The sequence below is a fragment of the Lynx rufus genome, unplaced genomic scaffold (assembly GCF_022079265.1).
Source record: "Lynx rufus isolate CCGP_SWC_20201006 ecotype Redwood Valley unplaced genomic scaffold, mLynRuf1.p SCAF_26, whole genome shotgun sequence".
NCBI classification, from domain to species: Eukaryota; Metazoa; Chordata; class Mammalia; order Carnivora; family Felidae; genus Lynx; species Lynx rufus.
The window spans coordinates 11,998,082-12,013,743 of NW_025814841.1; the positions used below are offsets into that span (position 1 = coordinate 11,998,082).

The 15,662-nt window shown below is 39.0% G+C and overlaps 1 protein-coding gene across 1 annotated transcript in view; it reads left to right on the plus strand.

The window, feature by feature from the left end:
- The first annotated feature begins 2,538 nt into the window (after positions 1-2,538).
- The window catches only part of RAD54B (RAD54 homolog B), a 97,055-nt gene continuing 83,931 nt past the window's right edge, over positions 2,539-15,662 (plus strand). The window contains exons 1-2 of the mRNA XM_047089019.1: positions 2,539-2,596; positions 3,427-3,577. Of these exons, the coding sequence (XP_046944975.1) occupies positions 3,443-3,577 (135 nt within the window). The 5' untranslated portion in view covers positions 2,539-2,596; positions 3,427-3,442. The remainder of the gene's footprint in view (positions 2,597-3,426; positions 3,578-15,662) is intronic.

Sequence of the window (15,662 nt, forward strand, 5' to 3'; positions counted from 1 at the left end):
TTTCTCACACCAAAACGCTTAGAGTCATTCTTCCCTACTGTGTTTCTCTCATACTCTACTTCCGATCTTGACTTCTAGACTCTAATTGTTCCACCTCTGCTGCCAAACCACCATTGTCTCTTTTCTGAGTTATGGTAATAGCTTCCTAATTCAGCTCAAAACCCGTCAATGGCCTCCCATTTCAGAATAAAAGCTGGAATTCTTACAATAGTCCACAGGTTTCTACCCCTGTTTTCACCCCTCTTTGGTATTTCTTTGGCCTCATCTACTACTCTCTGAGCTCACTTTGCTCCAGCTACCACCTTCTGACTGTTCCTACCAGCCCTGAATACCTTATCACTTCAGGACCTTTGTTCAAAGAGGCCTTCCCTGGCTACCCTATCTAGAGTTTCAATACCCCCCATCTCTGCTTTACTCTTCTTATGCCTTTTCACTATCTAGCACTCACTTATCTTCTTTATAATTAGGTGCAAGTAGTAGACTTTGTCATTAAAATGCAGAAAATTAAAATCATTTATGTAATAAGTTATGTTAGTATTGAGAAGTAGTTGTAATCGTTCTGACAAAAATGACAGGTATCTTTCTACACTATCTTTTTTTTCTAGCCCACCATTATCTAATACCATAAAACAATTAAGTGAAGTAAACTAAATATTTCATGATGATAATTTTTATTAGAAAGAATAAAAAGTGAGATTGATTTCTCTTCCATAGACAATTCCTATAAAATATAAATAAGCCTTTTGAAATTTTGAAATTTACTGTTTCAAAGAAAAGTTATTTTATCTGCTGTATTCTAACTAGGACTATATTTCTTTTGGTTTATGCTCATCAGTTATAATTTTGCTGTTTGTCCTTATCTTTATTGTAGAAAATTAATCCTAACTTTTGCTGTTATGCAATTCATAACATCTTTATTTAAAACACGAATTTTGTGGGGCGCCTGGGTGGCTTGATCGGTTAAGCGTCCGACTTTGGCTCAGGTCATGATCTCACGGTCCGTGAGTTTGAGCCCCGTGTCGAGCTCTGTGCTGACAGCCCAGAGCCTGGAGCCTGTTTCAGATTCTGTATCTCCCTCTCTCTCTGCCCCTCCCCTGTTCATGCTCTGTCTCTCTCTGTCTCAAAAATAAATAAACGTTAAAAAAAAATTTAAAACACAAATTTTGCTAAAATAAAGTCCAAAGAATTGTAACAATTTAGTATATAAAAAATGATACAGGGGCACTTGGTTAGCTCAGTTGGTAGAGCATGTGACTCTTGATCTCAGGGTCTGAATTCAAGTCCTACATTGGGCTTATAGTTCACTTAAAAATAAAATAAAATACAGGGTGCATGAGTGGCTCTGTCGTTTAAGTGTCTGACTTTGGCTCAGGTCATGATTTCATTGTTTGTGAGTTTGAGCCCCACATTGGGCTTGTGCTGAGAGAGAGAGAGGCCTGCTTGGGATTCTCTCTCTCTCTCTTTCACTCTCACTCTCTCTCTCTGCCCCTCCCCACACACTCTCTCAAAATAAACTTTTATTAAAAATTTTTTTTCAATGTTTATTTTTGAGAGAGAGAGAGAGAGAGAGAGCGAGAGAGAGAGAGAAAGAGAGAGAGTGTGTGAGCAGGGGGAGGGGCAGAGAGAGAAGAAGACACAGAATCTGAAGCAGGCTCCAGGCTCTGAGCTGTTAGCACAGAGCCCAAAGTGGAGCTTGAACTCATAAACCAGGAGATCATGACCTGAGCTGATGTCAGGTTAATCAACTGAGCTACCCAGGCACCCCTCTCAAAATAAAATAACAAAATTTCAAAAAAGAATACTAGTCTACTACAGTTAGGTAAACTTTAATATTCTCTAATTCTTTACCTATATTTTAGAGTTAAGTGTTTTCCAAAATCAGGCTAAATGATAAAAATTATTCTATTCACACATTTCTAAGTTTTTTGTTCAAACTGGAGTATTTTTGTAGATACTACAGACAGTGACATGGTTTGGAGATACTTCTACATTAAAAGGCCTATGACCTATGCATGGCTTGTCACTATATTAAAAGGTGTCAGACCACTTTTAAAAGGTTAGTTTACCTATTTGGGTTAGGTACTTTAAGGGCCTATATTATTTTAACCACGTTGCTGAAGTCACTTTATTCCTAAAATGCTGCATAATTTAGGAGCTTTATGGTAAAATCAGCATATTTGCGTATTATTTTTCCAAGCAGACCATCTAACTGTATGAACATATCCATGTAGGTGGTCTCAGTTTTAAGATGGGTCGTCTGTTGAAAATGAGGTCTGTAGCCTCAGCACCTACAGCATGTCTGATTATAGGACATAAGTAACAAATAAACAAATAAATATTTTTCCAACCAAATATTTTTGAATTGAACCAAACTACAAATAAAGGGAAACGCATAGAGACATGCGCAGTTAAGGTCGTCCAATCAGAGTCGGGCTGAACAAGGCGCAGCTGCAGGAAGGTGGTACGCACGCGCGGCTAGCTCGTTCGCGATAGGCTGCGCTGAGGCGGGAGCCTTAAGCTCCTGGGGTGGCGAGGTGTTTTCTGTTTACCCGAGTTTTTCTTCCCTGGATGTGCGGCTTCTCTTGGGTCGTCGCCGGTGCGTCCTTGGAGGGGAAGGCTTGTGAGACTGCGGTGGTGTGTGCGCTTGTGTGGGACAAAACAGGAGAGGCGCTGGAGCAGGCCTCCGGGGAGGAGGGAAGGAAGGCGGTGGAGCGGCCGCGGCCGTCTCCTGCGGGCGGTGGGGGAGAGCGGTCTGAAGTGTAAGGGACGCCCTCGCTCTTGGCTCCGGGGTGGCTGGTGCCAAGGCCGGCGGTAGGGGTGCGTTTGTGATGGGGGGTGGGGTGGGTAGTGTCCCAGAGAGAGTCGACTCTGGGCAGTGGTCCCCCAGCGGTCCACCTGCTTTGCTTCTGTGGGTCTTGGGTTTCTTTCCCCCAGGGCTAGTCTGCATTATGTTGCACGGTATAAACCGATTGATTAATAGACGATGTCTGTAGGCACGTTTAGCGGGGCCACAAAGGAGAGGAACGACTTAAGTCACGAAGTGTAGCTGCTGCCGATGGTAGTTGGAAGGCCAAAAGCAGAAACAGCGGGTCTGTTGCTGGTTCTTGGCTGTTTTATTAACGTTGTTGTATCCTAGAGGTTTAATGGTTGCATTCTTCAAAGACTACATCATCATTATCTAATCCATAGTATTATCAAAATCCACATGCTCAAGTTTACACCGTTCAATTTAAATCTTATATTCTTTTCAGTACCTCTTTGTGATGAAAATAAAATGTTACTAGCTGTTAAACTTGTTTCCTAAGGCTTTTTACAGGTTTATTCTCTTATATTTTTAAAGATAGGGTTGTAGGGATGAACTGTTTTTATGTTTGGGGTTAAATCTGTCAGATTCGTAGGTGATTTCTGTTTTGGGTGTTTTTTTAGGTTGGTACTGCTGAATATGAGACGATCTGCAGCACCGAGTCAGTTGCAGGGGAATTCCTTCAAAAAAGTAAAATTTATACCACCAGGAAGGAGTAATCCAAGTCCAGATGAAGAGATTACAAAGATGAGTCCAGATGTAAAATTACTTCAGGTAAAAATTAAATAAATAAATAAATAAAAGAAGCATAATATAGAGAAGCATGTTTTTTTTTTTTTTAAACATGTCGTTTAAGGAGTTAACGACACTTATCGCCTGAAGGAGTTTTTAGTGTCTCTGACAAAGTCTTCCCAAAACCTTAAAATAATGGTTAAAATAATTTTTTTAAAGGAATGATATGCAGTTGGATCTGTAGAGTAAACTGTTAACAGTAAAAAATAACCTCTGTGAAGGAATTGTAAAAATAAATTATTGTAACCAGTGTTCTTTTTAAAATTACCATATAAGTGAAAACCTTAGGTAAGGTGATTTGAGGAGACAATGTATGTAATGATTACAGTCACTATTTTGTATGTTTCCTTTTTTCTTTTCCTTTTATTTTTTTAAGGTTTATTTATTTATTTTGAGAGGGAGAGAGCGCAAGCACGCAAGTGAGCATGGGGGAGGGGCAGACAGAGGAGGGAGAGAGAGAATGCCAAGCAGGTTCCACACCAACACCCTGGAGTCCAATGTAGGGCTCAACCCTGAGAACCTCTAGATCGTGACTGAGCCGAAATCAAGAGTCAGACGCTTAACTGACTGAGCTGCCCAGGCGCCTCTCCTTTTTTTTTTATTGCGATAAAGTATATATAACATAAAATTTGCTATTTTACCTTTTTTGTTTTTTAAAAGATTTATTTTTAGAGTGCGAGGCAGGGAGAGGGGCGGAGTGGGGGGGAGAGAGAGGGAGAAAGAAAACGAGTATCTCAAGCGGGCTCCATCCTCGGCGAGGAGCAGGAGGCAGGGCTTGATCCCACAACCCTGGAATTTTGAGTTGAGCTGAAATCAAGAGTTGGTGCTCAACTGACCAAACCACCCAGGCCCCCCCCTTCCCGTTTTACCATTGTTTTTAAAAGTTTATTTTGAGAGAGCACAAGTGGGGGAGGCGCAGAGAGAGAGAATCCCAAGCAGGCTCCAAACTGTCAGTGCAGAGCCCAATGGGGGGGGGAGGGGCTCAAACTCAGGAACCATGAGATCATGACCCTAGCCAAAGTCGGCTGCTTAATAGACTGAACCACCCAGGCACCCCCTATGTTACCATTTTTAAGTGTGCCAGATAAATGGCATTAATTATACTCGCCCTGTTTTGCAGCCATCATCACTGTTTTCACTTGAAAACTTTTTCATTACCCCAAACAGAAACTCTGTAACCATTAAACAGTAATTCCTTATTCCCTCCTTCACCTACCCCCTTGTAAGCACTATTTATTGTACTTTCTCTCTTCATAAATTTGACTTCTAGTTACCTTATAGAAGTGGAATAATACGATATTTACCCTTTATTTCTGTCTTATTTCAGTTAGCATAATGTTTTCAAGGTTCATCCGTGTTGTAGCATGTGTCAAAACTTCATAACTTTATAAGGTTGAACAATATTTAGTTGTATGTATATACCACATTTTATTTATCCATTCATTTATTGATGGATACTTATGTTGTTTTCACTTTTTGGCTGTTGTGAATAATGCTGCTATGAACATTGGCATACAAGTTTCTACTTGAATCCCTGTGTTCATTTTTCTAGGAGTGGAATTGCTGGGTAATGAGGTAATTCTGTGTTTAATTTTTTGAGAAATTACCAAACTGTTTTCCACAACTGCTGCACTGTTTTACGTTTTCATCAGCACTGTGTGAGGGTTTCCTTTTCTCCACTTCCTCAGCAACACTTGTTATTTTATTTATTTATTTATTTATTTATTTATTTATTTGATTATAACCATAGTAGGTGATGGTAGTAGGAGTGGTATTTCATTGTGGTCTTGATTTGCATTTCTCTTATGAAAAGTGGTGCTGAGCATCTTTTCATATGTTAATTGGCTCTTTGTAGATCTGATTTGGAGAAATACCTATTCAAGTTCTTTGCCTGGTTTTTTTTTTTTTTTTTTAAGTTTTAATTTATTAGAGCCCACAAGAACAAATGGGGAGGGGCAGAGAGAGATGGGGACAGAGGATCCAAAGTTAGCTCTACACTGACAGCAGTGAGCCTGATACGGGGCTTGAACTCACTGTGAGATCATGACCTGAGCTTAAGTTGGCTGCTTAACTGATTGAGCCACCCAGGCACCCCCTTTGCCTGGTTTTTAATAGGTTGTTCTAATTTATTTTGTGTCTTTTTGTGGTTAAAAAGGTCTAATATTTTTTAAAGTTTATTTTGAGGTGGGAGGGGCAGAAAGAGAAGCAGAGAGAATCTCAAGCAGGTTCAGTGCAGGGCCCGATGTGGGGCTCAATGAGATCATGACCTGAGCCTAAACCAAGAGTCAGATGCTTAACTGACTGAGCCACCCAGGTGCTCCAAAAAGTCTGCTAGTTTTTAACTTGTTTTTTGGTCTGCATGTGTTTGTTTTAGCCTACATTTCTTTCTGGACACAATGTCAGAAGAAAACATAGGTTTCTGTTTTTTTAATAAGGTTTCTTTCTTTCTTTCTTTCTTTCTTTCTTTCTTTCTTTCTTTCTTTCTTTCTTTAAAAGCAGCTTTAATTAGATACAATTCACATGCCACACAGTCCCACTACTACAATTCGTGGATTTTTTTTTGTTTTTTTTTTTTGTTTTTTGTTTTTGTATTTTTGAGAGAGAGAGAGACAGAGCATGAGAGGGGGAGGGACAGAGAAGAAGACACAGAATCCAAAGCAGGCCTGATGCGGGGCTTGAACTCATGAACCTTGAGATCCTGACCTGAGTTGAAGTTGGCTGCTTAACCAACTGCTTGAGCCACCCAGATGCCCTGTCATTTGTCTTTACTGTATTCACAGAGTTGTACAGTGATCACAGAAATCAATTTTAGAACGTTTTCATCACTGGGTGCCTGGGTGACTCAGTTGCATCTGACTCTTGATTTTGGCTCAGGCCATGATCCCAGGGTCATGGGATCAAGCTCCATGTCAGGTTCCATGCTAAGTATGCAGCTTGCTTGGGATTCTTTCTTTTTCTCCCTCTCCTGTGCGGGTGCAATCTCTTTCTCTCTAAAAAAAAGAAAAAAAAAAGAAAAAAAAAGAAAAAGAACATTTTCGTCACTCCAGAAAGAAAACTTATATATATTAACAGTCATTCTCCATTTTTCCCAAACTCTTTCAGTGCTTTGCAACCACTAATCATTTTTCCGTCTCTGTAGATTTGCCTATTAGGGAAATTTCATATAAATGGAATCATACGTTCATCATACTCATTGCATTTTGTGACTGGCTTTTTCCAGTTAGTGTAATGGTTTCCTTATCCATGTTTTAGTACGTATCAATAATTAATTTTTTTTATTGCCAAATTTATTAGTTTTCTATTCCTGCTATAAAAAATTACAAGTTTAGTGGCTTAAAGGAACACAAATCTATTAAAGTTCTGTAGGTCAGAAGTCCAAAACAGGTCTCACTGGGCTAAGATCAAGGTGTTGGCAGGGCTGCATTAATTTCTGGAAGTTTTAGGCAATAATCTATTTCCTTTGCTTTTTCTAGGTTTGATAGGCCACCTGAATTTATTTTTTGCTCCTGGCCCCCTTCTTTAATTTTCAAAGCCAGCAATGATAATTTCTGTTGCCATGTTGTTATGTCTCTGGTTCTCTCAAACTGGAATCATTTGATTAGATTGCACCACCTGGATAATCCAGGACAGTCTCCATTCCAGGAGAGATTACTTTGAGCACAGTTTACATCTGCAAAGTTCTTTTGCCTTGTAACATATTCACAGATTCTGGGGATTAGTATAAATGTCTTTGGGAAGCATTATTCTGCCTACCATACTGTATAATATTAATATTAATACACCACATTTTATTTATCTGTTCATCAGTTGACAGGCATTTGGATCGTTTCCACTTTTCAAATTATGAGTTATTGTAAGTTTTTTAATGTTTATTGTTGAGAGAGAGAGAGAGACAGGGTGAGTGGGGGAGGGTCAGAGAGAGAGGGAGACACAGAATCCAAAGCAGGCTCTAGGCTCTGAGCTGTCAGCACAGAGCCCAATGAGGGGCTTGAAGCCACGAGCCACAGGATCCTGATGTGAGCCAAAGTCAGACGCTTAACCAACTGAGCCATCCAGGTGCTCCTTAAATTATGAGTTATTAATAATGCTTATGAACATTTGTGTGTAAGTTTTTGTGTAGACGTATGTTTTCATTTTTCTTAGTTATATTCCTAGGTTTGGAATTGCTGGATCATATGATAACTCTGTTTAATCTTTCATTAATAAACTGCCAGACTCTTTTTCAAGGTAGCTGCAGTAGTTTCATTTGTACCATCAGTGTAGGAGGATTTCAGTTTCTCCACATCCCTGTCAACACTTAAGATCTTTTTGATTGTAGCCATACTAGTGGGTGAAGTAGTATGTCATTTGTGGTTTTGATTTGTGTGTCACTGGTGGCTAAATGTTGTTGAGCATCTTTATATGTGCTTATTGGCCATTTGTGTATTTTATTTGGAGAACTGTCTGTTCAGATCCTTTGACCCTTGTAAAACTGGATTATTTGCTTTTTATTATAGAGTTGTAAGAGTTTTTTTTCTTTAAGATTTTTAATTTTTTTAAGTAATCTCTACACCTAATGCGGGGCTTGAACTTACAACCCAAGATCATGAGCCTCACACTCCACTGACAGAGCCAGCCAGGTGCCACTAGAGTGTTTTTAAAAAAAATATATTCTAGGTACAGCTTCTTATCAGATACATTATTTGCAAACGTTTTCTCATTTTGTTGGTTATTCTTCACTTTTTAGATAGTATCATTTGTAGCACAGAAGTTTTTAATTTTGACTAAGTTAGATTTATCTAATTTTTTTGATGTTAGTCCTTGTGATTTGGTAGTATATCTAAGAAGGTCATGAATAGTTACTCCTGTATTTTTGTTTTTTAATTTTTATTTTTTTAATGTTTATTTTTGAGAGAGAGAGAGAGAGAGACAGAATCCAAAGTAGGCTTCAGGCTCTGAGCAGTCATCATAGAGCCCATCGCAGGGCTTGAACTCATGAACAGTGAGATCATGACCTGAGTTGAAGTCAGATGCTTAACTTACAGAGCCACCCAGCTGCCCCTGTATTTTGTTTTTTAAAGAACTTTTTTTTTGTTGTGCCTGGCTGGGTCAGGTGGTAGAGCATGTGACTCTTGATCTTGAAGTCGTGAGTTTGAGCCCCATGTTGGGTGTATTGATGACTTAAAATTAGAACCTAAAAAAAAAACTAATTTGTTTTTTATTGAGGTATGATTGACATACAGCATTATATCCAGGTATACAACGTAATGATATTTGTATATACTGTGAAATGATCATGATAAGTCTAGTTATCATCTGTCACTGCACATAGTTACAGAATTTTTTTTTTCTTGTCTCATATTTTCTTCTAAGAGTTTTGTAGTTTTAGTTCTTACATTTTGGTCTGTGACCCATTTTGAGTTCCTTTTTGTGCATGGTGTGAGATAGGGGTGCAAATTCATTCTTTTGTATGTGGATACCTCGTTGTTCCAGTATGTTAAAAAGACTTTTCTTGGGGCGCCTGGGTGGCGCAGTCGGTTAAGCGTCCGACTTCAGCCAGGTCACGATCTCGCGGTCCATGAGTTCGAGCCCCGCGTCAGGCTCTGGCCTGATGGCTCAGAGCCTGGAGCCTGTTTCCGATTCTGTGTCTCCCTCTCTCTCTGCCCCTCCCCCGTTCATGCTCTGTCTCTCTCTGTCCCAAAAATAAATAAACGTTGAAAAAAAAAAAATTAAAAAAAAAAAAAAAGACTTTTCTTTACCCATTAATCATTTTGACACCCTTGACTTAAGGTTTAATTTTTGATGTAGTTTCTTTTTGTTTGTTTGTTTAAAAAAAATTTTTTTTAATGTTTGTTTATTTTTGAGAGAGAGAGAGAGAGAGAGAGACAGAGTTCATGCAGGGAAGGGGCAGAGAGAGAAAGGGAGACTAAGAATCCAAAGCGAGCTCCAGGCTCTGAGTTGTCAGCACAGAGCCCGATGTGGGGCTGAACCCACAAACTTCAAGATCATGACCTGAGCTGAAGTCAGATGCTTAACCAGCTGAGCCACCCAGGCACCCCCCCTTTTTTTTTTTTTAAATGTTGTTTCTGAGGACTAATTTGAGACCAAAACCACCGATTTACTCTTTGAATTATATCAGGAAACTAAATAGTTATTTTTTAAAACTAGGCATTTTCTAAGTAGGCATTTTTGAAATTATACAGCTATTTTAAGCAAGGCAACATGAGAACCTTTGGCAATTAACTTTACCTTAGTCTATTCCATTCCTAACTTTTGTTCTTAAAATATTTATCTTAGATTGAGTTATTCCATACTAAAAAGTACTGTTTTGGTAACCTCAGGAGTTTTTATTTGGTCTGATAAATACAAAATCTGGAACAAATTGTCAAAATAAATGTGCTCGTGGGTGGTAATTCATTGAATAATATAGGAGTCTGAATATATACTGAGATAAGTAAATAAGTAAATGGGGAGAAGAGTAAGCTCTTCCTTAAAGTGGAATGCTAAATCATAATAGAAGTGACAGTGTTAGAAAATATAATGGATGCCATAAGTTGCTAAGAAGTAGACTTTATTTTTTTAAAAAATTTTTTAATGTTTATTCATTTTTGAGAGACAGAGACAGACCAAATGTGAGTGGGGGAGGGGCAGAGAGAGAGGGAGACACAGAATCTGAAGAGGCTCTAGGCTCTGAGCCGTCAGCATGGAGCCTGATGCAGGGCTAGAATTCATGAACTGCAAGATCATGACTTGAGCCGAAGTTGGCTGCTTAACCAACTGAGCCACCCAGGCGCCCCTAAGAAGTAGACTTTAAAAATTCTCATCACAAGAAAAATTTTTTGTAACTATGTATGGTGATGGATGTTAACTATGTTTATTGTGGTGATCAATTTGAAATATATACAAATCTTGAAGCATTCCACTGTACACTTGAAACCAATATGTTATATCTCAGTTAAGCGTCAATTAAAACAAAAGTTTAGCCGTTTCTTTTTTTTTTTTTTTAATTTTTTTTTTTCAACGTTTTTTATTTATTTTTGGGACAGAGAGAGACAGAGCATGAACGGGGGAGGGGCAGAGAGAGAGGGAGACACAGAATCGGAAACAGGCTCCAGGCTCTGAGCCATCAGCCCAGAGCCCGACGCGGGGCTCGAACTCACGGACCGCGAGATCGTGACCTGGCTGAAGTCGGATGCTTAACCGACTGCGCCACCCAGGCGCCCCAGTTTAGCCGTTTCTTAAGCCAGGGCTGAAGAGAAAACTGCCTTCAGTACTCCAATTAAAGGAGCTTGTTAGCATACAACAATATATGCTTAAGAATGATTTGTGGGGATAAAGGAAGAATTTTAAGTTGCATGTTTATTACATGGGAACACATTTAAGCACCTACAATATGGCAGGATTTTACTTTTTATAAAATTTTTTTAATATTTATTTTTGAGAGTGTGCATTCACGGGGGAGGGGCAGAAAGAGAGAGGGACAGAGGATCAGAAGCAGGCTCTGTGCTAACAGCAGAGAGCCTGATGTGGGGCTCAAACTCACAAACCATGAGATCATGACCTGAGCTGAAGTCAGATGCTTAACTGACTGAACTACCCAGGGACCCCAATATGACAGGATTTTAAAGGGAATTAATACACTTAATATTAGTGTGCTCTATAACAAAGAGTTTGCACATTAGTTCTTAATCCATGGAACCGAATCAATCTGTGTGATTCTTTTTTTTTTTTTTTTAAGTTTATGTATTTACTTTGAGAGAGACAGAGCAAGAGAAAAAGAGAGCACCGGCAGGAGATGGGCAGAGAAAGAGAGAGAGGATGCAAAGCCAGCTCTGTGCTGTCTGATGTGGGGCTTGATCCCATGAACCATGAGATCATGACTTGAACTGAAATCAAGAGTCAGATGGTTAACTGACTGAGCCACCCAGCATCCCCAATTTGTGTAATTTCTACAACAGTGTAAGGGACTAGACTGGTTAGTATGAACTCTAGAAGGAAGTTTGAGGCATGGAGAACCATAAATACCTCCTAGATATTTGGACATTGGCTAGAACGACTTTTTTTCCTCCTTACCTGCCTTGCTTTCCATAGCAGTTGTTGGCCTTAGACAGCTGTGTTTACTTGTCCATAAAAAAAAGTTCAATGGATACCCAAACTAGTGCATGAATGTTTGAGGAAATAAGATACTTGAATAGATTCAAGCATCTTCTCACAACATACTTTTTACGATGATTTTTAAAAATATTTATTTATTTTTGAGAGAGAGAGATAGAGTGCAAGTGGGGGAGGGGCAGAGAGAGAGGGAGATACAATCTGAACCAGGCTCCAGGCTCTGAGCTGTCAGCACAGAGCCCAATGCAGGGCTTGAACCCATGAACCGTGAGATCATGACCTGAGCCAAAGTCAGATGCTTAACTGACTTTAAAGTCAGAAACTTGAACTGAGCCACCCAGGTGCCCCTAGATGACTTTTTTTTTTTTTTTAAGTTTATTTTTGAGAGAGACAAAGACAACGTGGGCTGGAGAGCAGAGAGAGAGAGAGGGAGAGAGATAGAATCCCAAGCAGGTTCTGTGCTGTGAGCACGGAGCCCGATGCTGGGCTCAAACTCACGAAACTTTGAGATCATGACCTGAGCTGACATCCAAGAGCCAAACGCTTAACCGCTGAGCCACCCAGGTGTCCCACAACATGCTTTTAAGACTTACAAAGGTTGGGCACTTGGGTGTCTCACTTGGTTAAGCGTTTGGCTCTTGATTTCGGGTCTTGGTTCGTGGGTTCAAACTGCACATTGGGCTCTGTCCTGGGCACTGGATCTTGCTTGGGATTCTCTCTCCCTCTTTCTCCTTGCCCCTCCCCTGCTTGCTTGTTCTTTTTTTCAAAAATAAATAATAAAAAAGGGAAAAATACTAACTTTTCAGGGAGACCTGGCTAATGACACCTTTATCAAATATATACTTAAGTGATGGGGCAAATCAGTAGTATGTGCCTCTTGGTATGATGAACAGTGGTATTTCTGTCCAAATTGTATAACCTGAAGCTAATCATAAGAAACATCAGACAATCCATATTGGGACATTCTACAAAATGGCCTGTACTCTTCAAAAGTGTCAAAGTCTCAAAAGACAAATAAACGTTGAGGAATTGTTCTAGATTAGAGACTATAGAACCATGCTTGCTAAATATAATATATGATCTGATATTGGCCATGGCTCAGGGAAAAAACTATAAAAGACATTATTGGGATAAGTGGCTGAATTTGAATGTGGACTGTGGGTTAGATAATAATATAGCAATGTTAAATCTTGATTTTGGTAATTTTACTGTGATTGTGGAAGAGAATGTCTTTGCTCTTTGAGAACGCATCTTGAAATATTTAGAGGTAAAGGAGCACAGTGTCTCCAGCTCTATCTCAAATATAAACACACATATACACATAAAGAGAGGGAAGAAGGGAAAACAAATGGAGCAAAATGTAAATAAATGGTGAATCTGGGTAAGTGCTATCAGGGATTTCCTTGTATTATTTTTGTAATGTTTCTTTAAGTTTGAAAGTATGTAAAAATAAATTTATGGCCTCTATTCATTGTTTTGACTTTGGAATCTTATAAGATAGGTTTCTTGATTGCCTCTGAAACTTATTTTGATAAATATTTATAAAGATATGGCAACTATGTCTGTTATTGTGAGTTATATTAAAAAAAATTCAAACATATACTCTGGTAGGCAGAAAAATGGACCTCCAAAAACATCCATGTTTTAATTCTTGGAACCCGTGAATATGTTACCTTACATAGCTAAAGGAACTTGGACTAGGTGATTAATGTTAAAGAAGACCCTGAGGTGGGGAGGTTATCCTGGATTATCTGGGTCCGCTCAGTTTAATGACAAAGGTTCTTAAAAGTAGAAGAGGGAGACAGAAGAGAGTGTTAAAGAAATGTGGTTATGTAAGCAGGGTCAGAGAGATACAGAGTATCTGGCTTTGAAGGAGGAAGGGGACCACAATCCAGGGAATGTGGATGACTTAGAAGTTCACAAAGACGTGGCATGAAAACAGACACTCAGATCAGTGGAACAGAATAGAGAACCCAGAAATGGACCCACAAACGTATGGCCAACTAATTTTTGACAAAGCAGGAAAGAATATCCAATGGAATAAAGACCGTCTCTTCAGCAAATGGTACTGGGAAAACTGGACAGCAACATGCAGAAAAATGAACCTGGACCACTTTCTTACACCATTCACAAAGATAAACTCAAAATGGATGAAAGACCTAAATGTAAGATAGGAAGCCATCAAAATCCTAGAGGAGAAAACAGGCAAAAACCTCTTTGACCTCAGCAGCAGCAACTTCTTACTTGACATGCCTCCAGAGGCAAGGGAAACCAAAGCAAAAAATGAACTATTGGGACCTCATCAAGATAAAAAGCTTCTGCACAATGAAGGAAGTAATCACCAAAACTAAAAGGCAACCAATGGAATGGGAGAAGATATCTGCAAATGAAGTATCATAAAGATCAGATAAAGGGTTAGTATCCAAAATCTATAAAGAACTTACGAAACTCAACACCCAAAAAACAAATAATCTAGTGAAGAAACGGGCAAAAGACATGAGTAGACACTTCTCCAAAGAAGGCATTCAGATGGCCAACTGACACATGAAAAACTGCTCAACATCACTCATCATCAGGGAAATAAATACAAATCAAAACCACAATGAGATATCACCTCACACCTGTCAGAGTGGCTAACATTAACAACTCAGGCAACAACAGATGTTGGTGAGGATGCAGAGAAAGAGGAACCCTTTTGCACTGCTGGTGGGAATGCAAACTGGTGCAGCCACTCTGGAAAACAGTACGGAGGTTCCTCAAAAAATTAAAAATAGAATTACCCTACGACCTAGCAACTGCACTACTAGGTATTTATCCAAGGGATACAGGTATGCTGTTTCGAAGGGACACATGCACCCCAATGTTTATAGCAGCACTATCAACGGCATCCAAAGTATGGAAAGAGCCCAAATGCCCAATGATGGATGAATGGATAAAAAGATGTGGTATATATACACAATGGAGTGTTACTAGTCAATCAAAAATGAAATCTTGCCATTTGCAACTATGTGGATGGAACTAGCGGCTATTATGCTAAGTGAAATTAGTTGGAGAAAGACAAATATCATATGACTTCACTCATATGAGGACTTTAAGATACAAAACAGATGAACATAAGGGAAGGGAAGCAAAAGTAATATATAACCAGAGAGAGGGGGACAAAACATAAGAGACTCTTAAATATGGAGAACAATCAGAGGATTGCTAGAGGGGGTTGTGGGAGGGGGGATGGGCTAAATGGATAAGGGACATTAAGTAATCTTCTCCTGAAATCATTGTTGCACTATATGCAAACTAACTTGGATGTAAATTAAAAAATAAATTAAAAAAAAAGTTTGCAAAGACAAGGAAATATATTCTAGAACTTCAAGAAAGGGGTGCATCCCCGCTGATCACCTTGATGTTAGCCTGGTGAGATTCAAGTCAGAGTTCTAACATACAGAATTGCAAAATGATAGATTTGCATTGTTTTTAAGCCACTAAATTTGTGTTAATTTGTTATAGCAGCAATAGAAAACTAATACATGTACAGAAATAGAGAAAAAAAAATATATAACCTTTATGCACCCATTATTTAGCTTCAATGATCATCAGTTCATGGCCAGTCTTGTTTCATTTTTACCTCTTCAGTTCCCTCCCTAGTTCCTCTTTACTCATTAATTTTGTAAAGTTTTTATTTTTAAATATTTTATTTTTAAGTAATCTCTACACTCAATATGCTGCTTGAATTTACAACCCTGAGTTTAAGAGTTGCCTGCCAGGTGCCCCTTAAGTTTTTATTTTAATCACCCAATGCTTGTCATGACACGTGCACCCCTTAATCCCTATTACCTATTTCACCCATCCTCACCACCCCCACCTCTGCTCTGATAACCATAAGTTTGTTCTCTGTAGTTAAGAGTCTGTTTCTTGGTTTGTCTCTTGTTCTTTTTTAATTCCCCTTTGCTCGTTTCTTATTACTATTATCATCATTAGC